A 27,879-nucleotide genomic window follows, 5' to 3' on the forward strand; every position below is an offset into this window, starting at 1 on the left:
CCACACCAACATATCTCTGGGCTGCCACAGGGTTATGTTCGTCCTGAGTTCATGTTGCTTCTGTGTTCACTGATTATGGTGCGTTAATGCCTGAGTTTTTTTCTGACATAAGCCAAGCATATGGAACTTTTAATATATTACCTGGGTTAGTACTAGTCTGAAATATCGGGCAATGACAACCACAAACTCGATACCCGATCCGTTCCGCAATCCGTGAATACGATGTGGTGAACAGCTATTCAGCTTGCTAACGATAGCTACATATTTAGACAAGTTCATAGCAGCTAGCTAGTAGCTAGACGCGGCTATGCAGACTAGTTAAAGCTAGTAACAATTTCATAGGCGCTAGCTAAGCAGACTAGCTAAACCTAATAAATTGGTAACACACTGAGTTCCATGCATAAATCAATCACCCAAAATGTTTTAATGATCAAGCAAAACATGGGCATTGCATTCATTGTTAGTGTTATGTTATGAATCATGCAATAAAACATAGCTACAAGCTGAACATTTTATGTGTAGTGCTAGCCTAAGAATCGAGTGTCAGCTCTTGTGTAACGGTAGAATGCTTTGTGGTTATGGTTAAAAGTGATGCAACAACACCATCTAGCTGTAGGGTAGTAGCCGACATTGTGACTGTGGGATTGCTTGACAGCTGGAACCGATCGGGTACTGACAGGGACATTGGGACTGGGCCGTAGAAATATTTTAAAGTTACATGAGATCTCAGCACTTTGGTGGCCCCTCTGGTCGTGATAAAATCGGCACTTCGTTTTAAGAACCACACTTCCCATAATTCCCCACTCACTAGCTGTAATGACAGGAAGAAAAAAAAAGATAAACATGCATGGAGCAGACTGGATTCACTTCCCGCCAGCAGGAGCTTTGGCTGCTGCTACCGCATCTCGGATAACCCGCTGAGTTCGTGGCTGCACATTTGCCCTTGATCAATCCCAATACGATCCATGATAACAATGAATCGATCTTTCAGATCGGCAGTGCTGCATGCATTTTACAACATCATTGTTAGCTTTATTAACATAACCTACATTTATCTCTCTAACCTTAGGCTATCCATCTTACACCAGTCGGCCATTCGATATAGAAGCTAGAAGCGGTCAACGACAACGTTGACTGAAAACACCCAAACTTAACCATGTAGGCCTAGGCTAATTATTGTGGATTGTTGAATGGCAGTGTATCATTTCATCTTTATGCCTACATATCAACCCCTTTGCATTGTATGTGAATAAATTCCCGTTATTCTAAAAAATATCCCATTTCTGTCCATTTCTGGAAAAGGCTAATAATTGCTGCCATTTCAACTATGCACCAGAACCCAACCTATATCTGAACGATTGATTCATTATTACCATGGATCGGTATTGGGATTGATCAAGGGCTAATGTGCAGCCACGAACTCAGCGGGTTATCCGAGATGCGGTAGCAGCGGCCAAAGCTCCTGCTGGCGGGGATTGAAGCTTTTCAACTCGCCTGTCACTGGCTCCCTGGAGGAATTTAGCCTGGCTGCAATAACGTTATCGCAAACGGAATGAATACCATCTACTAGCAAACAAAACATGTTCAGCTATAATTAACCTGTTAAAACTAAGATGCCTGGATAAAAAAATAATGTCTCCAATGGATATATTTGACAAAAACAGGTTAATATGCAAGCCGGTTTTCATTTCATTGCATTTCACATAAACGTGAACTTGTTCGTGGACGCGCGTAGGACAGAAAAGCACAACTGCTTAAGTACAAAGGTCACCGGAAATAGCCAAATGACTACAAATTTGCCAAGATGGCGCGGTTCAATAGGGCTTCACTTTAGATTTTGAATCCTGGGGGCCTGGTGAAAACTCCATTTTTCTGATAACTTTTGATCACAAAGGTCTTAAGATGAAGCTGACTGAATATGAAGTTGATCGGATGAAATCTGTAGGAGGAGTTTGTTAAAGTACGAGGCATGGAAATGGTAAAAACAAGGAAAAAATGGCACATTAAGAGCAAAATGGCTGACTTCCTGTTGGCCATATCTCCGATACGACAAATACAAAACCACACCACTAGCATATCGGTAGCCTAATGTCACCGACCCAAAACTATTTAGAAAGCTAATAAACTGCAACAACTGCTCAAGGTGCATCATCATTGTTGTTTCTGAAAAAGCTAGGTTTGGACACAGCTGACAGCCGTTTGGCTAACGTGAGCTAGCTAGCATTAGCTATTTTCGAATGGCTAATGCCAGCTGTGTGGTGGCACTCACAAATTATGGTGGCTTGCGAGTAGAGCATCAGGTTCTTCTGGATTTTCCTCTGGCTGATCCCACAAGATTTCCAACGGGATTTTCCTGTCAAATACCGCAATGGTGAAATGCAGCGGGATGGATCATTTCAAACTACACGGTATAATTAGTATATATGTGTGTGTTTATAAAATGTATAATGATTATGATTTATGATAATATTGATTATTCTGTAAGTCCACCCGCTCATGATGACGTGAGCTGTGGGTGTCTATTTATATGGGTGGGACAAATTGTTTGAAATTTGACCTGACGAAGAGCAGATGCTTGAAATGTCAAAAGAAAGTTCAGTTTGGAGCCTACGAGTGAACACGTTCTATTCCTTTTCATAAACAATATTCTGAAAATGGATTTTCTATCATCACTCCTTGGATTGTTACTGGTGACATGCAGAGCGCGTGGAGATGAAGGTGAGTTTGGGTTGTCATGAAAGTGTTTTAGCTTTAATTCCACTAAATGGCCAATTAATACTCTTCATGAATTAATTAGTTTCAACTTTGTAAACAAATCTTTCACCATAAAACTTTCCGCTCAAGTTTTCAATGTCCACATAAAATATGTTTTCCTGGGGATTTTCTCAGCTTCGGAAGACTTGTTTTTTTGTTGTTGCTAGAAATGGTCCATATGTTTCGTATTAGGAATTGCAACACATATGGAGAATGGCATCAGATAGCCATTGTCTGATAACTGAAACCATGTGTTCTGGCATATTCCTTAAAAGTTCATTCAACACTGGTATGAAGGACATGTTAGTCCTTCTCATTGAGGAGGCAGTGTGTGACCCCCCGTCTCAGTCAACAGCTTTCCGAGTGCAGAAATGAAAACGCATCCGATCACTCTGGAGGGGTGCACACAATGTCACAAATATTTGTAGGATAATGGAAATAATTGATTTCTCAATCACAGAATGAGGAATAATTAACCACTTGGCAAAATAACATGGTTCATTGGAACAGTTGAGTTGAATGATGTTGCAGGGCTACAATTTAATGAATCAGGGGTTTATAGGCTATGGTTCAATTAAGGCAGTCTAAAAAATATGTTACACCCTAAAGTAGCCTTTCTTAAGGAATTATTTTGGTAATTATCTGGTGGTGTTTTGTTTTGAATCGAGTCCCTCTGTGATTGATAAGGAGACATATTATTGGACTGTACATAAGTCACTCGTTCGCTTGTGAGAGGAAGGTTGAGTATGGGCTGTTTGAGGTTGAGAGGTAGGTTGAGTATAGACTGGTTGTGAGAGGTAGGTTGAGTATAGACTGGTTGTGAGAGGTAGGTTGAGTATAGACTGGTTGTGAGAGGTAGGTTGAGTATAGACTGGTTGTGAGAGGTAGGTTGAGTATAGACTGGTTGTGAGAGGTAGGTTGAGTATAGACTGGTTGTGAGAGGTAGGTTGAGTATAGACTGGTTGTGAGAGGTAGGTTGAGTATAGACTGGTTGTGAGAGGTAGGTTGAGTATAGACTGTGGTTGTGAGAGGTAGGTTGAGTATAGACTGTGGTTGTGAGAGTATTGGTTGAGTATAGACTGTGGTTGTGAGAGTATAGGTTGAGTATAGACTGTGGTTCTGAGGGGTAGTATGGGCTGTTTGCAGTTGCTGGCTGCCTGTGTACCCAGTGACCAGAGACAGATGTGGGTCCTTGGCAGCTCTGATACCACGGCCGGCCTACCAAAGCACTGCATGTCCCTGCCCTCCTCCTCTGAACATACACGCACCAGCAGAGAGAGAGAGAGAGAGAGAGAGGGGGGGGGGGGGGGGGGAGAGGGAGGAGGGGAGAGGTAGTGAGAGGGAGAGATATGGAGAGGGAGGGAGGAGAGGGAGGGAGAGAGAGGGAGGGAGAGAGAGAGAGGAGGGAGAGGGAGGGAGGGAGAGAGAAGGAGGGAGAGGGAAAGAGAAGTAGGATGTTGTGCATCAAAAAATAAATGAGAGTAAACGATAGATGCCTCTATTTCTCAAAAATTTCTTCTGTGTAATAACATTTAGGCTACATCTTATTGTTTTGTTATTGTTATTGCTAGCATGGCTATCATGTTAAGCAGTAGCATTGTTAACAATAGCATGGCTATCGTAGGTTAGGTTAGCTCCAGTAACATGACTATTGATCTCTTCTGAACTCTAAATGACCCTTTTAGGTCGGGTTCACACCTAAAGGTCTGTTTTCCGATTTGAATCAACGCGAGGATTATACATTATTTACATTTTCCATCGGGTCTGATTTGCCTTCATAAAGGCCAATACTCAAACGGTCCAGAAATTATAAACATAAGCCATGTGGTTGGAAATGTTGTTCAATTATTGGTCATACAATTGGTGGGTAACAAGACAACCAATTCACGCAGTATGGTAGCCCACATCATGGAGCACTGTCAGGTTATTTTTGGTAATCATGGCGTGATTTTTGTGGAAGGGATATTTGGAGCGCACAAAGATGTTTTTCTATTTCAAACCTTTATTTCAGTCGAGATCACTTTAGTCAAAATGGACCCATTTATTAGCATGCAACAATATATACAGCATATGATTTTTTGGCGATGTGCTCTGTTCGGGGGGGCCCCCTGCCTTCCATGGCATGTGGAAAGCGCGTTAGTAGGGGGAGGCAATCTAGATGTTCCCCAGAGTCCCGGAAGAGGGAACGGCATCTAGCCCCCTGCCTCTATGACGATCAGAGTGGGCTGGGATCGGGAAGATGCTCGGAGGTAACTCAGCCCACTAAGACCGTCAAAGAGAGCCACAGGGGGACTGCTGTACATTATAGTCCCTGGCCTCCACGGGCCGACGCTTCGTGGAGTTCCGAAGGAGATACAGCCTAGTGTCTCTGCCTCCATGGTGACCGGAGGGAACGCTGGATGGCCCTTCTGAGATGTTTCGGCCCATGGTCACCACGGAGAGCCACAGAGACTAAGCTAGTGAAATCCCCCGGCTTCCACTAGCCGACGCATAGTAGAATACCAGAATGCAGCAATACCACAGGGCAGAACACACAGCTGTTGGGCCACTGTGTGACAAATAGAGGCTTTACTTCAGCTCCTCATTACTGAGTCTGGGTGACTTACTGAGTCTGGTAATTTTCTTGCAGATTGCCTGCTGGAGTAACAACTACACTAGCGAATGCTCCCAGCAGAGAACTGGTCAGATAAAGGGCTGGGTCTGGACGGCTGTGTGTGTGTGTGTGTGTGTGCGTGTGTGCGTGTGTGCGTGTGTGTGTGTGCGTGCATGCGTGTGTGTGTGTGTGCGTGCACTCACGTTTGTTCTTGTGCATGTAGGTTTGATGGAGAGCAAATTTGATGGTCCTGTAGAGTTTCTGTCAGATTCTGTATGTCTAATCCTCTTCATTAATATTGAACACGTATCTTTGATAACTCATTTCAAAAGAAGTTATAAATGATTAATTGCCATCTATGTTAACAACTGCTTTTCCTTGTCTCTCTCTCTCTCTCTCTCTCACTCTGGTGAGGCGTCTTAGGTGAGGTGTGCGGCGGTCAGCGGAACGCCAGCGAACCGGGCTACATCAGCTCCCCCGGGTACCCTCTGGAGTACCCGCCCAAACAGAACTGCCATTGGGTGATCACGGCTCTGGACCCCTCCCAGCGCATCACCCTTAACTTCAACCCCCACTTCGAGTTGGAGAGCCTAGATTGCAGGTAGGAGACGGGGGGTAGGGTTTGGATAGACTCTCGAGTCAGTCTCTAACCAATCCAATATCTTTAGGGCGGTCCTTCCTAATAGGGCAGTGAATTTTTTGTTGGGGGCCAGAAAGCTCAGCTGCCGATCCCTCTTGTATTTACTAATATTCAAAATCTTTTTCTTCCAGGTAAGTCTGACCAAGGAAATACCAAATAGTCCTGATGGTGGCGCTACAGCAACCGTCTTACCTTCTAAAACTTTTGTTTAAAAATCATAACAAATCAGCCGTAGCCTACGTGCTATCACTATGCAACCACCACCAAAATGTAGGCCCAAGTGAACAGGAACGCCTATCTGTTTCGAGCTGTCAGGAATTATGAAGTTAATCATTCCGTTTTTCTCAAACTTTTAATTATCTCCTGCCACATTTTTGGTCAATTGATCCCCCAATTGCTACACTACATCTTCAGACTGTCCTCCACAAACGATCTTCACAGATTTGTGTAATGTAAAACATTGAGCCCTCAGCGCATCAAAATGTTTTACTGTAAACAGTACTGTATGCAGCTACTGCACTCGCTCAATAAATCTCCAATGTTCATGAAAAAAGACAAAAATTTCATGACATGGTAGATGTAGTGTGAATATTTTCAGAAACAGAATTTTGGACAGTATTTTTAAATCTGTCCTCATTTTGTCCCCTCAAACAACTGCTGTTCATACAGGAAAAAATACACTACTCACAATCCTATAGTGCAACAGCAATGTCTCCACCAATCAGACAGTTTGAGTTTGAGTTTCTTGTCTTTGAAATTGAGAGTTTAACATGTTTTTTGAATGATTTTTCACGGTGCCCACCCACATCCATTGTATGACCAAAACGGTGGTAGAGCAATTATAAGACTTTCTCAAAAGTGATAGTTTTGTCAACGTTTTGATCTGAACCATTGTATATGATCATAAGTAACCTTAAAACAGGGCTAAACATGCATTTTCCCTTTACTCCTCCTTTAAAGTGCAGTCCATTTACCATCTGTCTCCTCAGGTACGACTTCATCGAGATCCGTGACGGCGGCTCCGAGTCGGCAGACCTGCTGGGGAAGCACTGCAGCAAAATCACGCCGCCCGCCATCACCTCCTCCGGCCCCTCCCTCTACATCAAGTTCGTGTCCGACTATGCCCACCAGGGGGCAGGCTTCTCGCTGCGCTACCAGATCTTCAATACAGGTGAGGCTGCCGTGTGTGTGTGGGGTGGGTGGGGGGGCAACACTGACTGCGTACAACAGCGTAACAACTGAGTTTGTGCAATGGCCGCCATTGCCAAGGCAACCCGACTTGTGATCTCCCTGCCCCTCCGTGGTTGTAACACAGGCGCAGACCAATGAACATCAAGAGAACCGCGTTAGGGGAGTTAACAAGAGGTTTACAGGAAGGGGGGGGGGGGCGGGGGAGGGGGACTCGTAACTGGGGGAGGAGTGTGTGTGTGTGTGTGTGTGTGTGTGTGTGTGTGTGTGTGAGTGTGTGTGTGTGTGCTCCTGTATCATCCGCACAGCTATATTACTGTGCTGACATTGCTGTTCTGTGGTAACATATAGTAGAACAGTACAAGTAAGATAAGTACAAGGAGATTAATTGTACTTGATTGATCATGTGATTGATTGTTCGTGATAGACTGTACGTGATTGATCATGTGATTGTTTGTACGTGATTGATCATGTGATTGCTTGTACATGATTGATTGCTCATATCTTTTTCCACTGTGTTTGCTATTCAGTGTCGGATATCCAGAATTTCACCAGCCCTTCCGGGGTGATCGAGTCTCCCGGCTTCCCTGACAAGTACCCTCACAACCTGGAGTACTCCTACATCATCATGGCTCCGTCCCACATGGACATCACGCTGACCTTCCTGACCTTCGACCTGGAGAACAACCCCCTGGGGAAGGGAGACTGCATAACCGACTGGCTAGACGTGTGGGACGGACTCCCCCAGGGTGAGGGTTCACACACACGCACACACCAACCTGATATCACGAGGAAAACGTAGAATAGATAAGTTGGTCCACCTTGCTAATCGCGTCTATGCTACGTTTGAGCCTTTCAAGTGCAGAATACGCCTGTTTTAAAAAAACAAACAATGCATTTCTACGTGCCAGTTGTCCACATACCACGCATGCGTGTAGGCACGTGGGTGCGCAGGTGTATTGCGATATGCGGACCCACCCACCCACATCCATTGTATGACCAAAACAGTGGTAGAGCAATTATTAGACTTTCTCAAAAGTGCTAGTTTTGTCAACGTTTTGATCTGAACCATTGTATATGATCATAAGTAACCTTAAAACAGGGCTAAACATGCATTTTCCCTTAACTACTCCTTTAAGGATTTTCATCATGACACCTCTGTGTATTGAGTCAAATGGCTTTTTGAAATCAATAAAGCACAGCACCAGTCATGTTGTTCTTTTTCACCTCCTCGATGATCCTCCTTAGGGCCAAGATCTGAGTTAATGTGGACCTCCCCTCTCGAAAGCCATTCTGGTTCTCTCACAAATGTGGGTCTATGGTGCTCCGCAGCCTGTTAAGTATCATGCGGTTGTACATCTTTGCAATGATACAGGTCAGGGTAATGCCGCGGTAGTTATCTGGCTTTGAGATATCTCCGGCTTTAGGCACTGGGATGATGTTGGAGAAAGACCATATGTCAGGCTTATTACTTTTCATTAGGACAAGGTTGCAGATGTCCAGGATGATGTCATGTATGCCGTCTGGCAACCTTTCTCTGCTTCAGAGTGGATTTCACTCTGGCAAGCTCTGCAGCTGTGCCATTGACAATATTGAGATTTTTTGAGGACCTCCCCTGCTTCCTCTATTGTCGGGTGGGTGGCTAGGAGGTTCACCCTCTCCACTGGGCTGTTGTCTGCGACTTGGCCTTCTTTTGCACTCTTTCTTCCACTCATCTCGTTAATGACCATCCAGGCCTCACCTTATTGTTGCTCCCCTTGGGCTGCCTCCACCCTGCGGACCTCTTCAATCAGCTCCTCCTCTCTGATCTTATCGTAGGTGTCAAAGAGCTGCTGCTTTGCCTCATTCATTGGCAACCGATTCCCCATAGTCTTCTCTTGACCTTGGGGAAGCTTTGTTCTTCTAATATGATCTTTAGAAACGTCTTTAGAAATGAAATAGCTTCCCCACTTGCTCCAGCACGCATGCGCACAGCGCGCAGACTGGCTATTCTCCGTTAGTCTGTAGGCTACACTCGCGGCTCACATTCTCTACTCTACGATCGGCTTGTTGGTGCCTGGAATATTGTGTGCAATATGCCTGAATATTTATCAGATTTTGAGGATATAGAAGATGACTTAGAATATGATGGACGCCGAACGTAGCGTAGAGGATGTGAGCCGCGAGTGTAGTCTACAGACGGAGAATAGCCAGTTTGCACGCTGTGCGCATGCGTGCTGGAGCAAGTGGGGAAGCTATTTCGTTTCTAAAGATCATATTACAGAGGCATGTGAAAAACCACAACAAGCCCTTGCTCTATGTTAGCACAACTAGCGATTCATAAAGACAGATTGATGAAAACAACCGTTTAGCGGCAGAAAATAGATTTTTTAGAAGCTGCATTCTCAGTGCCCCGTCTGCCGTCATTACATGGATATACTTGGCTCGCGCTGGATTAAAATTTCTTCTACAGGCCTCCAAATTACACCAAAGTTATCTCGGTGAGTCAAACGTCTTATAATATGCCGTAAATAAGGTCCAGGTTGTCAAAAACGAGCATTCTCCTTTAAACAATGTCTTGGCTATCATCTGTGTGTTACTGTCCAATTCAGATTGTATTTTAAAAGCGTATAAATGTAGCGTAGCTGGGTCATTATCCAAAAACATGCCATTTTCCATTTTTAATGTTTGATTTTCAAAGTATTGTTTTAAAAGTCTTTAAGCCCCTTTTTGGATGAAGTAAATCCTTACCTCTTAGAAAAACATGCCGTGCCATCTTTTCTCAATCAATTAATCAATCAAAGCTTTATTTATATAGCGCATTTCATACCCAGAGGCAACACAATGCGCTTTACAGAGAGCAAGGGAGGTGGGCAGACATCCCACCCCTACATATTCCAGAGGGAAGCAAAAAAACAGTAATCACCCGGGGGCCAGATAAGTGAGCTGTAAAAATTCTTCCCTGACCCCTCTCAACGAGGTGATCGAGCAAGCTCCTGTAGTATGTTTGTATACCGGCTAAGAACATTTATAGAGCAATAAATAACATTCAATTACATTTTCAGAGTAAGAGAGGCTAATAACATCATAGGAGAGACATGGCAAACATTGGTGTATGTCTGTGTGTGCATAAATGTGCCTGAATGTGCCTGGCCCCAGATAGAGGCAGGGTCAGGGGTAGGATCGGGGTAGGAAAAGGATACGGACCCGGGTTAGGGTGAGGGGAAGGGGATCTGAGCCCAGGACAGGTGTATGTCAGTGTGTGTGTGAGTGTGCCTGGGTCCAGGTAGAGGCAGGGGTCAGGGGTAGGGTGGCGGTAGGAAGAGGATACGGACCCGGGTTAGGGTTACCCGTATTTCTCAGGCCATCTTATTTTGTATTATTATTATTTGTATTTTTTTATACATATAATTAACATGTGTAAGTCTGTTTCGTCAACCCTGTTAGAGACATATTAATTGTTAGACAAAATTTGAAATCCATATTTAGAAAAATATCTGATATTCTAAGATAAAGTCCCCCTTGTTACACGCATAAAAATACATAAAAAATTTTGTTACATAAAAATAGATTGATGAAAACAACCGTTTCGCAGCAAAAAATACATTTTTTAGAAGCTGCATTCTCGGTGCCCCGTCCGCCGCCATTACACTTGGCTCGCGCTGGATTTAAAATTTCTTCTACAGGGCTCCGAATTGAGTCAAACGTCTTATAATATTCCGTAAATAAGGTCCAGGTTGTCAAAAAAGAGCCTTCTCCTTTAACTTGAGCTAGAAACCATTAGGTTTTCTCTCATGGTAATATCCTAATGGGAATTGGCCGCCTCCATTAGAAACCATTAGAAACCTACTGGTCCCATTAGGATTTAAAACCATTAGATTCCATTAGAAACCTACTTGTCCCATTAGGATCTAAAACCATTACATTCCATTAGAAACCTACTGGTCCCATTAGGATCTAAAACCATTAGATTCCATTAGAAACCTACTGGTCCCATTAGGATCTAAAACCATTAGGATTCACTGGGTCACCATTAGGATTCACTGGTTCCCACACAGTAGGCTTGAACTAAAATATGTAATTAAAGCAAACAGATCTGCAGTCATTATTATACTTCCTGAACCTAACATCTGAAAGCATTAAGTGGAAAAACAGCAACATTAAATTTTTTGAATTTATTGAGTCAAATTCTGTTTTACAACATAATTGAACAAGAATTGTAATGACTTTCGAACAAAGAACTATGACAAAGTGTTATAACATCTGCACAGAAATAATGTCAGTGAGTGTGCGTCCATCTGAAAGGGAGTAACTCTGAGATGCATCAGGGGCAGTATGTAGTCTTGGCGGTATTCCAAGGGGATTAATTAGGATGGTGTGTTGGGCTATTCAGGAGACGGGAAGTGTGGGGATAGGAGTAGCTCAGATTTGGCTGGTGGCAGTGCAAGGTGTTAGGGTTTTCTGGGGCACAGTCTGTGGTGTTGGGACGATTCCAGGGGGCAGCGAGTGTTGTGGGGAAGGAGAAGAAGGAGGACTGCAACTCCAAAGCACATGATTTGAGAGCGCAGTGATGTTGCCTAAAGATAAAGAGGGGGAAATAAATGAGGAAATCAAAATTCAATAATGTCATTATAGTGTAGTGAAAGTGGGGGGGGGTTCCCATGTACCCTATAGATATATTTTTCTAACCTAGTCTTTTGTAATCCTTAAGTGGTCTAGTAAAGAAAAATGTATGTTCACAACTTTAAAATATTGCCCCATGTATGTATTATTTTATTTTATGTACAATATTTATTAAAATGAAGCCATAATCATCAAAATTACAAGAAAAACACGCTTGAAATATTTCATTTTGTGTAATGAATCTATATAATGTGAGTTTCAGTTTCTGAAATGAGGGACAAAAAATATTGAACTTTTTAATGATATTCTTATTTTTTGAGCTGCACCTGTAGATCTTAAATAAATTCACAATAAAGGGATCCATGTTTTGCATTAGAGAAAAAGTTTTAAAGTAGAATTCTCATCCATATCCTGATGGGAACGAGGCACGCCTGCTAACGCTAATTCACTGCAGAGTATCTGAATATGACTCAGGGATGGCGGAAGAAGGATGAAGGAGATGGAGGGATGGAGGGAGGGGGATGAAGGAGATGGAGGGAGGGAGATGAAGGAGAAGACAGCGTTTGCTGATGAAAGGTCTTCTGGAGGAGAGGAGGAGAGGTGAGGAGATGATAGGAGGGGGGGGGGGGGAGCAGGAGTGCTTTTATCTGTACAGCACTTTGGTTCAGCCACAGCTGTTTGTAAATGTGCTATAGAAATAAAATTGACTTGACTTGAGAGAAGGGAAGAGGAGGAGAGGAGAGGAGGGGAGAGAAGAGGAGGAGAGAAGAGGAGAGAAGAGGAGGGGAGAGGTGAGGAGAGGAGGGGAGAGAAGAGGAGGGGAGAGGAAAGAAGGGGAGAAAAGAGGAGAAGGGGAGAGGAGAAGGGAAGAGGAGAGGAGGGGTGAGGAGAGAAGGGGTGAGGAGAGAAGGGAAGGGGAGAGAAGAGGACGGGAGAGAAGAGGAGGGAAGGGGAGAGGAGAGAAGAGGAAGGAAGCGATATAATAAGAGAACAGAGAGATGATTTCCCCTATTAAATATATACTTACTACAATATATAGGCCAGAGCAAACTCAATCTGATCACTTTCTGTACAACCTAATACACTTATTTCTGTGACACCCATGTTTGTTTGTTTGTCTGCAGTGAGCCCTCTGATTGGTCGGTATTGTGGTAACAAAATCCCTGCTGAGATCCAGTCATCTTCGGGCATCCTGGCCCTGTCCTTCCACACTGACATGGCGGTGGCCAAAGATGGCTTCTCCGCCCGCTACAATATGACCAACAAAGAAGAGGTCACCAACAGTGAGTATCATCATCCAGCCCTCTCTCTTAGTATTCTGTATTCTAATTTCTCTATCTCTCTCAATTCAACTCAATTTTATTTATTATAAATTTATTGGCTTTATTGGCATGGGACACAGACATTGGCAAAGCAAACATCACAGAAAGTCACAAAAATGTTCCAATATAAATGTAAATACAAATAGGTGAAATAGGTTAATAAGTAAGTGTAATATTCCATCCATCCATCCACTTATCCGGGGTCGGGTCGTGGTGGCAGCAGTTCCAGCAGGGGGCCCCAGACATCCCTTTCCCTAGCAGCATCAACCAGCTCTGCCTGGGGAATCTTTAGCCGCTCCCAGGCCAGTGCGGAGATGTAGTCCCGCCACCTGGTCCTGGGTCTACCCCGCGGCCTCCTCCCAACCGGACACGCCTGGAACACCTCCCTAGGGAGGCGCCCAGGAGGTATCCTCACTAGATGCCCGAACCACCTCAACTGGCTCCTTTCAACGCAAAGGAGCAGCGGCTCTACTCTGAGTCTCTCCCGGATGACTGAACTTCTCACCCGATCTCTCAGGGAGACCCCAGCCACCCTCCGGAGAAAACCCATTTCGGCCGCTTGTATCCGTGATCTCGTTCTTTCGGTCATGACCCATCCTTCATGACCATAGGTGAGGGTGGGGACGAAGATAGACCGGTAAATCGAGAGCTTTGCCTTTTGGCTCAGCTCTCTTTTCATCACAACAGTGCGGTAAAGCGACTGCAGAACCGCACCAGCTGCTCCAATTCTCCGGCCCAACTCCCTCTCCATGGTTCCCTCACTCGTGAACAAGACCCCCAGATACTTGAACTCCTTCACTTGGGGTAAGGACTCATTTCCTACTTGGAGCGGACAGACCACCGGATTCCTGCTGAGAACCATGGCCTCAGATTTAGAAGTGCTGATTCTCATCCCAGCCGCTTCACACTCAGTTGCGAACCTATTCAGAGAGTGCTGGAGGTCACAGGCAGATGATGCCATCAGGACCACATCATCTGCAAATAGCAGCGATGTGATCCCCAGCTCACCGAACTGCAAACCCACCTCCCCACGACTACGCCTCGATATCCTGTCCATGAAAATCACAAATAGGATTGGTGACAAAGCGCAGCCCTGGCGGAGGCCAACCCCCATTGGAAAGGAAGATGACTTACTGCCGAGGACACGGACACAGCTCTCGCTCTGGGTGTACAGGGATTGGATGGCCCTAAGTAGGGATCCCCTCACCCCATACTCCCGCATAACCCTCCATAAGACCTAATATAATAATATAATATAAATGTATTTAAATGGTAACTTTTATATTTGTATGTACACTACAGTATGTATATATATACAGATTGACAGTCTTTACGGTGATTGTGCTCCATTGCATGTCCTTTTCCTGTCACAACTGCTCACAGATCTTGCTGCTATGTTTGCGTACTGCTGTATTTCCCCCAGCAGATATGGGAGTTTTTTGTCATTAGTCAAGTTTTCAAAATCTTTTTGGGTGTTCTCTGTGGGAAGTATGTATCTCTGATGTCCTGGTACAGTTGGCATGTACTGTAGTTAAAAAGTGCAGCTTGGTTTTCACGTCTTTGTGTGAGCAGTGGGTTCACAGTCTGTCTTCTCCAGGGAGCCGGGTCTGCCTGTGGGGGCTCAGTCTGTCTTCTCCAGGGAGCCGGGTCTGCCTGTGGGGGCTCAGTCTGTCTTCTCCAGGGAGCCGGGTCTGCCTGTGGGGGCTCAGTCTGTCTTCTCCAGGGATTTATCTCTCTATATTTCTCTCTCTATTTCTCTATCTCTCTTCTCTATCTCTATATTTCTCTATGTCTCTATATTTCTCTCTCTATCTCTCTTCTCTATCTCTATTTCTCTTTCTCTCTATCTCTATTTCTCTATCTCTCTTCTCTATCTCTATATTTCTCTATCTCTCTATTTTTCTCTCTCTATCTCTATTCTATCTCTCTATCTCTGTCTCTCTATTTCTCTTTCTCTATATTTCTCTATTTCTCTATATTTCTCTATCTCTGTCTGTCCCTCTCTCTCTGTCTCTCTCTTGTTGCTGACCTTCTCTCCTCTGTCTCTCGTGTCTGTAGCGTTCCCCTGTAGCAGGGCGTTGGGCATGGAGTCGGGGAGGATCTCAGACGACCACATCTCCGCCTCCTCCTCCTACTACGACGGCCACTGGTCGCCACAGCAGGCACGCCTCAACAACACCGACAACGCCTGGACCCCCAATGAGGACAGCAACAAGCAGTACATCCAGGTGCACACACACACACACACACTGCACACACACACACACACACACACACACACAGACAGATAGATACAGCACTGGTTCTGTCTCTCCGGCATCTATATAAGCTTACCCTTGCCGCTCTCTCTATTCCTCTGTCTCTACTTCTGTCTCTCTCTCTCTCTGTCTCTACATCTATCTCTATCTCCCCTTCTCTCTCTCTGTCTCTACATCTATCTCTATCTCCCCCTCTCTCTCTCTCTCTGTCTCTACATCTATCTCCCCCCTCTCTCTCTCTGTCTCTACATCTATCTCTATCTCTCCCTCTCTCTCTCTGTCTCTACATCTATCTCTATCTCTCCCTCTCTCTCTCTGTCTCTACATCTATCTCTATCCCTCCCTCTCTCTCTCTGTCTCTATATCTATCTCTCTCTCTCTGTCTCTACATCTATCTCTATCTCTCCCTCTCTCTCTCTGTCTCTATATCTATCTCTATCTCCCCTCTCTCTCCTCTCTGTCTCTACATCTATCTCTATCTCCCCCCCTCTCTCTGTCTCTACATCTATCTCTATATCTCCCTCTCTCTCTGTCTCTACATCTATCTCTCTCCCCCTCTCTCTCTGTCTCTACATCTATCTCTATCTCCCCCTCTCTCTCTGTCTCTACATCTATCTCTATCTCCCCCCTCTCTCTCTTCTCTCTGTCCTCCTCTCTCTCTCCTCTCTCTCTCTATCCTCCTCTCTTTCTCCCCCCTCTCTCTTCTCTCTGTCCTCCTCCTCTCTCTCTCTCTGTTTCTCACAGGTGGACCTTCTCTTCCTGAAGGTTCTGACAGGCATCGCCACCCAGGGTGCCGTCTCCAGGGAGACGCAGAAGCCCTACCACGTCACCACCTACAAGCTGGAGGTCAGCACCAACGGAGAAGACTGGATGATGTACCGCCACGGCAAGCACCACAAGGTACGAGAACCCGGCCTACGGATCCCTGGAGGAGAACCCTAGCCCAGAACCCCTGGAGCGGAACCCGAGGGTCGGATCAGAGCCGTTAGAGGCCAGTGTGTGATTGTAACAGTGCTCTCTTATCTGCTCAGAGGAAGCTCTGGAGATTCTGTGGGATTCTTCTGGGGAGTCTATATGGAGATGAGTCATGACCCTGTCGCCATCGGAGTGACCTAGAGAGGGGGGGGATGACGACTTTGACCTCTGGCCTGGTAAAATAGGTTGAGGACTATGTGGATGTCTGTCTGTTAGAGAGGCTGGTATGATCTGTCCTCTCTGTCTGGTACAGTGATTACTGGGCAGGGGGTCGTGGTGGTGGTGGGGGGGGGGGGGATGGAGAGATGGAGGGATGACATGATGGAGGGATGGAGAGATGGAGGGAGCAACAAACAACAAACATCTTTATTTATCACACAGCACAGCACGCGGTGGTACGCCGCAACGCCGCAACACACACGCGCGTAATGACGGAAGCATCCACCGATGAAAGTTCTCTCTGCTCTTAACCCATCCTGACATCCTTCCCCCGAGGGCAGCCGGGAGCAGACAGTAGGCAGCGTGCATGCTGGGACGCGCCCGGGGACCAACCAAGTGCTCCTCTCTATCTTCGCCATTTATCTTTCTATTATCTATATTTCTATCCATCCATCCCTCTACCCATCTACCTTTCTATCTATCCATCCTTCTATCCACCCCCACCCCGAGCACGACAAACCCTGACAGCTGGTCGGGTGTCATTGTATATGTGTCTGGGTTGTCTCTGCTTAGCCCTGTCTCTGTGTATATGCAGCAGAGCCAGACTCCACTGTGGAATCGGTGTGTTTTGTGTGTGTGTGAGTGTGTGTGTGAGTGTGTATGTGTGTGTGCCTTGTAACCGTGGTGTGTGTGTGTGTGTGCCTCCTAAACCCCCCCTGTGGTGTGTGTGTGTGCGCGCGTGTGTGAGTGTGCATGTGTGTGCCTTCTAAACGTCCCCTGTGGTGTGTGTGTGTGTGTGTGTGCGTGTGTGTTCACCAGGTGTCCCATACGAACTCGGAATCAGTGTGTTTCGTGTGTGTGTGTGCGTGCTTCTAACCGTGGTGTGTGTGTGTATGCCTCCTAAATCCCCCCTGTGGTGTGTGTGCCTCCTAAATCCCCCCTGTGGTGTGTGTGTGTGTGTGTGTGTGTGTGCGCGCGCGTGTGTTTCCCAGGTGTTCCATGCGAACGCGGACCCATCGGAGGTGGTGCTGAACCGTGTGCCCCAGCCCATTCTGGCCCGCTTCGTACGCATACGACCCCAAACCTGGGAGAACGGCATCGCCCTGCGCTTCGAGCTCTACGGCTGCCCCATCACAGGTGTGTGTGTGTGTGTGTGTGTCTGTGTGTGTGATCTTAAGAGGATTTCGCTGGTTCTTTCACAACCGCACAGTAACACAACCACATACAAAGATGCACACTCACACAGACACACACAAATCATACACTCACACAGAGACCCACACACACCACACACACACACACACACACACACACACAGGCACACACACACACACACACACACTCAGACACTCCCAGCAGCAGTTAGAGCATTAGTTGTAATCAAACTTGATTTATTTATTCAACGAAGTTATAAAAAATACAATACACAGATGTGCATACATACTAAGATTTGTCAGGATATCACAATAAAGTCATATCACTTAATGGATCAGGGAGTGACATGTACAGGTCAGGGGCGTATCTAGGATTCAAAAACATTAGGGGCTAAGGGAAAAGCATCAGGGGCTGAAGTTCAGAGCGGGTGAAACCTGCAGGAAAATATATTTTAGGGGCCCATTTGTTTTTGCCACCATGCACCAAAGACACATACACCATAAACAGTGTTTCCCACAGGATTTTGTGCAGCTATGGGGGGTGGACCTCCGACCCTCTAGGGGGGTCGGGGGCATGCCGCCCCGGGAGAAATCTTTTAACATTGTTAATTTAAATGCATCAATTTGGCACACTTTGAGAGCAAAATCAAGAAGCCATAGCAATTTAATAATCAGACCACATTTGGTTATGAAAGGGGATGGCAAAGAAGTCATCATACACAAATCATGGTAAACAAGACAGGACTTTAATAAATAAAAATCAATATTTAATAGCATCCAGTGTCGTGCCCAGTCTTTTTTTATGAGAATACAGGTAACACCCTTACAAACAACTCAATGTGCCACATTTCCATCTACTGTACAAAATACTATTTAATGCAACATACTGCGGGATATGAGCCCTTAAAAAATGTCAGTTCTGAAAAAGAAAAATCTGGGGGGAAAATATGCCAGTGGAAGCTGAAAAAGAGCCAGCTGACCATCATCTAATAGAGATCCCTCAGAGATGGCAATCATGAACGAGGCTTCCCCTCTGATACTAACAGCTGCCACACACCAGGGCAGAGGGCCTGGACATCTCACTGGTCTAATATATCTCCCACCCTCTAAGCACAGCGCAAAACACAACGGCGTTCGAGTTTTATTTTTAAGTCAAAACTTTTGATAACCAGTGGTGTCTGGTGGGTCCTAGAACCGGGAAAGACAGGACCAATGAAACGCGCGCACAGCACGCACAATTTTTTGGGGGGTGCGCTTTCAAAGCATGTCCTGATGGGAGGTTTCACAGCACCAGAAGGGCGCTGAGCAGTGGCAATTTTATATGTAAAAAAACTTACAGGAAAACTACAGTAGCCTAGGCTAGATAGATAGATAAATACTTTATTAATCCCCTTGGGGAAATTCGGGTGTCTCGCCACTCTATCACAGGCGCCCGCTACTGATGTTTTTTAACACATCAACAAAGGCCAATAATTTGACAGCGAGCGAATAAGCGGGCAATATTTAGGCCGAATCAAGCAAGCTTTTAAGTAGGCTACACACTAAATAAACTGCAGAGCCATTATATGACAACAATGGCCAAACACCACGAAGAGGAATGACAGAATGATAAAATACACCCCCTTATGGCACAGCACTCAATAGCCTACTCCCCTAATCAGTGTTTAGGCTACTACTAGCCTACTAGGCCACTAGGCTTATTAGCCCACCGCTCCAGGAAGCAAAGTTCACACTCTCGAGTGCTGATTAAATCTAGGCAAAGCAAAACGCACAGCCATAACAACTGGCAATTAATCACAAAAGACCTACCTTATATCATAACCCAAACTCGTTTAATCCACTTCATTTTGGAATCAACTTTTAACAGGAGGGGGCGGGGGCTGTAGTTATAACATACGACCGACACGTGAGAGTTTACTCGAGAGTTGACTCGATTTTGGAGTGGAATTTGATTTGCGTATTGCGTCCATTTCTTTATTAAAATATGTACTTTTTGCTGGGAACTGGGGGTCAAAAAACGTCCGGGGCTAGATGAAAAGCGCGAGCTCCGGAAGCCCACGGCTCCTGACGCCAATGGTACAGGTATATGTTACTGGTATCCCATTTATAAAACAGCTACTGAAGACATCTACTAAAAACAACACCAAAACAACTACTGAAGACATTATTATACATTCATTTATTATACTATCATGAAAAATAATAGTAGTCCACACTTGGAACTGCCCTAGAAAAGATTTTTCAGTCTGCTATTTACGCAGCCTCCATTTCATCAGTTATTTAAAAAAAATAAAAAACTATTCAGAGGGCAGATTTCATTTTGTTTGGCATTGTATTCTACTCCTTTTAACCTGTAGAGAAATGTACCTCTCCCTACTTTGCCTTTTAGATGGGGTTGTTTCAGGTTAGATAATCTAGCCCTTGTATTCACATCCTGAGAGTCCCCAACATACTGAAAACACAGTAAAACAATGTGGATATGAACCTTGTACAACCTTATAGACCATACTACATTTTAATTGTTGTAATTCTACCTTCAACAGGTAGCCAATTAAGCTCTTTAAAGTGGTTTGGGCTATGTGTGTTCTTGGGCTAAGATAAAGGATGACCCTCATTTAGGCTGGGAGCCAGGTCCACCCCTCAGGATGTTTTTGGCTATATATATATGGTTATAACTGAATGGAATACCCCTCTGTCAGAATGCGCTGTAACCAGCTGTCCAGGAGGCACTTCTCCTGCCATACTGTTACGCGGTTCGAGAGAGGCTGTGCCGGAGATCGTGGCATCAGATCGAGGAATCTGCCATAATTCAACTCGGCCCTGACCACCACCGGACAGCGGAGACACTCTGGTGTCCTGGTCCAAGGCGGGCCTTCCTTGAAAGGGACATGAAAAATCCCCATGTCCTGATTAAGTACGAGGGTGAATGGCATTCCTGCCGAGAAGTAGCCTGGTACAACCATCCCATTCTCGCAAGCTCACATTCTGTTTCACTAACGCAGAACGGTCTGGCCTTCGTCTCCTCCAGAGCAATTATGCCAAAATCCAGACCATACCGGGCCAATCAGGGACTGCGTTTTAACTGCTGTCCCGCCCCACAGTGGAAAGCAGCCCGATTGGTTCGTGTCCCTGCCGCTCGCTAAACAAACATGGAGGCTCCCGAAGCAACGAGTGGTAACGTTAACGTTAGAAGAATAAATGCAGCTATAAGTCCAGTTATTGCAGAAATAGACTTAACCACAACACTTAAACAAGAACAAGAGCATGCACTAGCGGAGTTTCTCGGTGGAAAAGACGTTTTTGCCGTTCTTCCGGCTGGATTTGGTTTGCTGAACGCTGATTGGCTGAAGGTGTTTGTCTGTCAAGGCAAGTACCCCCGCCCACATAATTGCTCTCTATGGGGTGAAGGCCAGACCGATATTGCGGAGCGAAGCAGTAAGCTCGCTAGATTGGGATGGTCATACCAGGCTAGCCGAGAAGCACTTAATTCATAGAATGAACTAGGATGAGTCAACAGCGTCCACATTACCGACAACCCGCCATCGATTTGCCCATTCAGACAAAGTGGCGGTGTCTCATAATTCAGGGAATCTTATTACCGCATTTGCATATCCAGCCTCCGTTTGCTCAGCGTTCAACGCTGCTAGTGAAGGCTGAAAGCAATGGGGCCCAGACTGTTCACAACCACTATGCTCAACCGCAGCGGCGAGCTAGCCGGTGCATGCGTGTTGTTAGAGAGAGAAACATCAACATTTTCGGGGAATCTTGTCATCTCATTTGCATGAGAACCAGACAGAGTGTCAGCAACAGCATGCAGAGTAATGAGCTCACTAACTCATGCATGTTGTGAGAACAAACGCCACCGTACACAACAAACGTACTGTTTGATGAAGGCTAAGCGTTAGTGATAAAAACACCTTTCTCACACTGTCCCCGTCGACAAGTGAAAATGTTTTAACTGCCGTACAAGCTGAAAAACATGTCGCCACTCTAACCGAGGAGCCAACAACCCCACAAGTACAAGCATGCTTGCTGTGAGAAAGAGTGAAAACGATGCTTTCATTCTTGATCATTCTGGGAAACTTGTCCTCTCATTTGCTATCTAGCTGAGACTGCGGCTCGAATCAGATTCAGCGAGCCATACATATGCAAAACTTCACTAACCAATTATCAGTGAGTAGGCTAGGTCTGAGGATCAACAGCAAAACTGTGCATTAACAGAGATAAAAGACAACTGGGAGGAGGGGACCCCTGGGGGGGGTCTCCTGCCATAAAACCTTTAAGGCCTAGAGTAGTGGTGTCAGGGCAACAGGAGACAGCTGTTAAAAAAAAAAGAAACCTCCGCGAAAAATTGGCCTGAATTAGTGTAGTCTGAATGGGGTATAAGAGCACCACGATAACAAACAATAGATATCCATTAGAAAAGATTTGAGCTTCCGTAGTTATAGCGCATGTCACACAGCTTTTCCGATTACATGCATTGGTCTTCCAATTCAATCCGATTGAAGAAAAGTGCATATTGTATGAGCCCCGTTTGTGACGTGTCACTGTTTGTGACGATTTAAACAGTTTGTGATGTTTTAACACACAAGATGACCTCGGAGATACTGTGTATCACATTGACTTCCTGTGCCATTTACAGTCTGCCTAATTCAACATGCACTACTTGTGCTATGACATCACTACATGAAACTTTGATCTGTCTCTTAATCTGTCAGGCCTGCTAACTCGCTCTCCATCCCCTCCCTTCCTCTCCTCTCTCTCCATCCCCTCCCTTCCTCTCCTCTCTCCATCCCCTCCCTTCCTCTCCTCTCTCTCCATCCCCTCCCTTCCTATCCTCTCTCTCCATCCCCTCCCATCCCCTCCCTTCCTCTCCTCTCTCCATCCCCTCCCTTCCTCTTTCTCTCTTATCTCCCTGTGATCTATCTATCTGTTTTCAACCACTACCTCTCTCTCTCTCCCTCTCTCTCTTGTCCTCCTTTCTCTCCACACTTCTCTAAAATCCCCTCTGTTTTTCATTCAACCTCCCCTACCACCCACCCACCCCCAGAACCTCCGTGTTCAGAGATACAGGGCCTGCTCTCCGGCCTGCTCCCTGACGCCCAGATCTCGGCCTCTTCGACCTGGGACGAGCGGTGGACCCCTGGGGCGGCAAGGCTGGTGGCCGGCCGCTCCGGGTGGTTCCCCGCCCGGACCCAGCCTCCGGCCGGGGAGGAGTGGCTGCAGGTGGACCTGGGCGTCCCCAAAACGGTGCGGGGCGTGATCAGCCAGGGAGCGCGGGCGAGGGGCGGCACGGACAACCGGCTGTTCGTACGGAGGTACCGCGTGGCCCACAGTCTAGACGGCAAGGACTGGGGCTTCATCACGGACAGAAAGACCAGCCGGCCTAAGGTGCGTGTACGAGTGTGAATGTGTATGTGTGCGCGAGTGTGTTTGGGAGTATTTTGGGAGTAATAATTTACATTTTATCTGGCAGCCTGGCTGAATCGCACGCCCACTTTGATTTTAGAAATACGATTCAGGGTCTGTAAAGGCTGTTTTATACTTCTGCGTAAATGGACAACGCACAGACGCAGAGGCCGCAGAGAAGCCGCAGAGACACGTTGCGCACATCCACAAAAATGTCACAACGCGTCAAGCTACGCAGAGCCCGCGGAGGTTTGATTGGACATCAGTGCACGAGGGTGGGATTTACGGTCATACATGTCACATCTGTTTTCTTGTAAACAAGCAAGCCCGGCAAATATGGATCGATTCGAGGAGATGCTAGCGGAGCAAGTTCACTAATATCGGCACCTGTACGATGCAGAATCGAAGGACTATAAAAAGACTGTCTTTTAATTCATGGAGGGAAATCGCTGAGGTATTTAAAGGAGTAGTGAAGGGAAAATGCATGTTTAGCCCTTTTTTAAGGTTACTTATGATCATATACAATGGTTCCGATCAAAACATTGACAAAGCTAGCATTTTCGAGAAAGTTGATAATTGCTCTACCACCGTTTTGGTCATACAATGGATGTGGATGGGCATCTTGAAAAATCATTAAAAAACATAAAGTCCAGGTTAACCCAGTTCAAATTTTTGTTATGAGCTTCATACACCACAGGAAAACATGTCATTAACCACCCAGCCAAATCTGAGTGATTAAAAATGTCGCTAAGTATATAAAATAAGGCTTCAAAATCGGTAAAAAATCAGCAGCATTCTCTGGTCTGAGACTGTGGGGGCGTGTCTGCTGAAGGCACCGAAGCCACACCCAATTGCGTGGGGAGGGGGTGTGGAGGGAAGAACCTGTCAAATAGTACCGTTCTCTGGTCTGCATATTGTCACACTGGCACGCCGTCTCTTTTGTGCTAGGAAGGCACAGCTTTGTGAAAACAGAGAGGAGTTGAAATTACACTTGTCTAATGAGTCAAACACACAGATGCTTCCTCCTAACCTACCTCCTGACAAACAACACAGGTAAAACTGTAGCTACTCTATACCAACGCGCCAGTGTTACTGCCCTTAGATGCAAAATACAAAAACAGGCAACGAGGAATGTATGAGTCTGTCCCTATTTTCTCCCTGCCACCTCCGGACCCATTCCTATCCCTCCCAGGCGATCCTGTCGTCCCTTGGGATCAATGGAAAAAGTTGTTTAAAATGTACCTTTTAGTCACTGGCTTGAACAGTGCTGATAGCGCGAAGAAGCATACACTACCGGAGTTGATAATCGGGACACACTCATCCACTCTCGTTGGCAATGTTATGTGTGAGAATAACGAGCACTCGGCTTCAACTTTCCCGCAAAATAGCACATAATAACATGTGGCACGCACATCACCAATATATATATCCATCAGAACTGGAATGTTCAGCCAGTAGCCGCCGCGCACCGCTTCACTGGGAGAGGGTGCGTCTTTCTCCAGCTGCAGCTGGTCTACCTAACCATCCCCCTCGCTCCCGCCTCCCGGTCTCCCGCTGGAGAAATATACTGTAACCATTACCGGTGAACCCATACGCACATCAGGTGCCACAAATATGGCAGGCAGTTTCTGTATAGTTAACGCTTATAGTCATAATATATCATCCGTAACGTTATTTGGTGGGTGGTCGCCTGGTCGGTGCTGCTAGCTATGTTAGCTAGACTAAGGTTATTACACACTCCCATCTGCAACAAGCTACATAGCTAATGTTAGCTATAATTCCTCCTAAGATTACATATAATTCATCATAGCTGACATTACCACATAAATGTCATCACACATATTTTGTAGATTAACGTAGCAGTGTATTTTCCTATTGCTTACGTTACCTAGCTAACGTTATAACGTTAATTAGCTATAAGCACACAAGGCAACTTACAGCGGTGTCGGCACCAAAGGTTGATGCGACAGGAGGAGAATGGAGGCCGGGGAGGGAGATGGTTGGCTCCGCCGAATTCACCAGGACCAGTCGTGAGTCTGTGAAACCCAAAAGCCTCATATTATAATTGCAGAAGTTTTCGGGAGTGAAATGTTTGCTGCAGAGGTGGTTCTCTGGTTTCAGCTTTACTCGGGAGTTGAAAAAAGGAGACCTTATCGTCCCATTCCTGCTGGCATCCAGGAAGGCCGCATTTTCGTTTAGTTTTATGCATAGGCATTGCTAAGCTAACTAAGAAAAACTAGCTAATTCTAGACTGCTGGTTAAAACTAGCTAATTCTAGACTCAAGATGGAGCAGGAGAACCGAAGATTCAAATCCGTTCTAGCTTTATATAGTGTTAGGGCGGGGATATGCTAAGAACACCGCTCTACGTCATCAAGTACCGTTTTAAGCCCGCCCAGAAAATCCAGAAATCAAAACTGGTCAAAAACACAAAACTGGTCTAACTTCACAATTCAGTACTACACATGGTTCATCCAATTTTTACATGTTATCAGCAATGCATCACTAACACATAGAATGTGTTTTCAAGCAAATCTCTGATTTTGGTTAACTGGGACTTTAAACTCTAGATTTCAAAGACAAGAAACTCACATAGGTGTTAATTGGCATTCTGACATATAATTCGCCATAAAGTAAGATTCTAGTTCATCTGCAAAGTCTTTTTTAAATATTTAGCATAGAACTATTTAGTCGCAGCACATACGTGTGTAAACTTCCGCAAACTAGGTAGCCTAGCAACATAAACAATAACAATAGCTACCGTAAGTAGTTCCGCTTCCTGAATCCCCTCTGCGGATTGATCTACACATCTACAATGGTCGCTTCAGTACAAGTCAATGGATTTCATAAAATGATCAATAAAACCCTACAGGATTCATACTTTGCGGCAAATATGATGTCAGAACACCAACGGACACCAATTACACCCTCGGTGAGCTTCTTATCTTTGAGTTCAACATGTTTTTGAATGATTTTTCAAGATGAGCAATTATCAACTTTCTCAAAAAGATTTGTCAACGTTTTGATCTGAACCATTGTATATGATCATAAGTAACTTTAAAACAGGGCTAAACATGCATTTTCCATGTCCAAAAAGAGCAGCAGTGCTGGGGGGAGAAGATCCCAGCATTTTACATAATGCTGTTGTGGCTGCTGCCTAAAAGCATAGAGAGACAGACAGAATGAATGAATGACTAGCGCGCGTGAGGTGACGCACAGGGCGCACACACAGAGGCATAAAACTATCTTAAGTACTCTAACCCAGAGTGATTTCTCGGTCTTAATTCCAACTAGTTCAATCAAGCGTCCTTTGAATGATGATGGAATGAAACTGTGTGACGTGATTGGTTAAGGGGATAAACTAATCGCTCAGGACGCCCTCTTCAGCAACGTCCATCTCAAAACCGCCGCAAAGGGAGCACTTTCAAACTGAATGATGAAGTGAAACAAAATGGCAATTGAGTCTTGAGTGTCGGCCTATCAATCTGGTGCTTCTTCACAATGTTCATGTGAAGACTGTGTTGCCTCAAGTGCTGTTTGCTGTCAGTGCTGTAGGTATCCTGTGTTCTGTGAGTGCTGCAGATGCTCTGGACAATGTTCATGTGCAGACTGTTGCCTGTTGCGCTGTGTGTTATACTGATATTCCTGAAGCGCTTTCTGTTCTGTGTTCTGTGTGTGCTGCAGATATTCGAGGGGAACACGAACTACGACACACCAGAGCTACGATACTTTGAGGAGACGGCGGCCCGCTTCGTCAGGATCTACCCTGAGAGGTGGTCCCCCGCCGGCATCGGCATGAGGCTGGAGATCCTAGGCTGCGACCTGCCAGGTACAACTAAGCACAAGCTTTGTGTGTGTATGTCTGTGTGTGTGTGTATGTGCTTAAAGGACCATACCGGTCTAAATATGATTTGATCTGCTCCTAAAACTAGTCACCCAACATATATCACATTATCGCAATCAATTTTCCGAAGCAAAGCTCACGTTAAAAGATCCATGCATTTTTGCGTTTTACTTACATTTCAAAAGTTGAACATGACGGCTTCAAGCCCTATTTTTTAAATTGTTCCCTCGTTGCGCTGACAAACTAGCCCTGATTAGTTTCAAATAATTTTCAGTAGTTATTATTTTTGTTTTAACCCTCTTTGCACAGTCTACGCCAACGGTCTGTCTTCTTCCTGTTCTACATTGTGGAGCTACACCCCATAGGGGGGCGCTAGCGCTCCTATTGGTAACCCATGTTGGCATGCAAACAACCAATCTGAAGATAAAAATGTTCTCCTTATCGCCTCAACCAATCACAAACCCACCCACCTTACTATAAAGGTGGCTACACCCCAGCAATCTGCTCTCCTGTTTTCAGACGAGCTATCAAGCACCTGAAGACCTTTTTGAAGATGAAGAGAATGAGAGATAAGAGCGAGAAGAACGGCAGCGGTGACCTACCTCCAAGGGACTCTGGCACCACTGGATCCCCGATGGATGTCCTCGCCCCTCCTCTCCTGGAAGATACTCCGCGGGTCGAAGATTGCGGCTGTGGTTCCCTGGACCTGGACGACCGCCACGACCGGTGTGTGGCGTGCCTGGGGAAGAGCCACGCTGAAGAGGGAGTTTCTCCCAACCCGCTGTGCTCCCAGTGCGAGCTGCTGCCCTCTGAATTCAGGCGTGCCCGCCTCGACTTCTGGCACACACGGAGCACCGTCCCCTGTCCTCTCGGAGGACAGTGGGGAGTTGCCCGCCTCCCAGGGCCCCTCCCATGTACGTGCTCTTCTGAGTCTGGTGACGAGCCCCCCGCCGGCGGCGAGGGCAGCTCTCCAGACGATTAG

The 27,879-nt window shown here is 45.8% G+C and overlaps 1 protein-coding gene across 1 annotated transcript; it reads left to right on the forward strand.

The window, feature by feature from the left end:
• Positions 1 to 4,647: 4,647 nt before the first annotated feature.
• On the forward strand, positions 4,648 to 27,879 carry LOC311330084 (neuropilin-2-like; the record flags this gene model as incomplete). Its single annotated transcript, XM_084462052.1, has 12 exons — positions 4,648 to 4,677; positions 5,384 to 5,435; positions 5,771 to 5,948; positions 6,977 to 7,158; positions 7,706 to 7,924; positions 12,902 to 13,060; positions 15,158 to 15,327; positions 16,102 to 16,257; positions 17,484 to 17,628; positions 22,696 to 23,036; positions 26,738 to 26,913; positions 27,417 to 27,879. 12 exons carry the CDS (start codon positions 4,648 to 4,650, stop codon positions 27,877 to 27,879), a joined length of 2,271 nt encoding a protein of 756 aa, XP_084318178.1.

This window comes from Borostomias antarcticus (genome assembly GCF_949987555.1).
Source record: "Borostomias antarcticus genome assembly, chromosome: 1".
Classification (NCBI taxonomy): Eukaryota; Metazoa; Chordata; class Actinopteri; order Stomiiformes; family Stomiidae; genus Borostomias; species Borostomias antarcticus.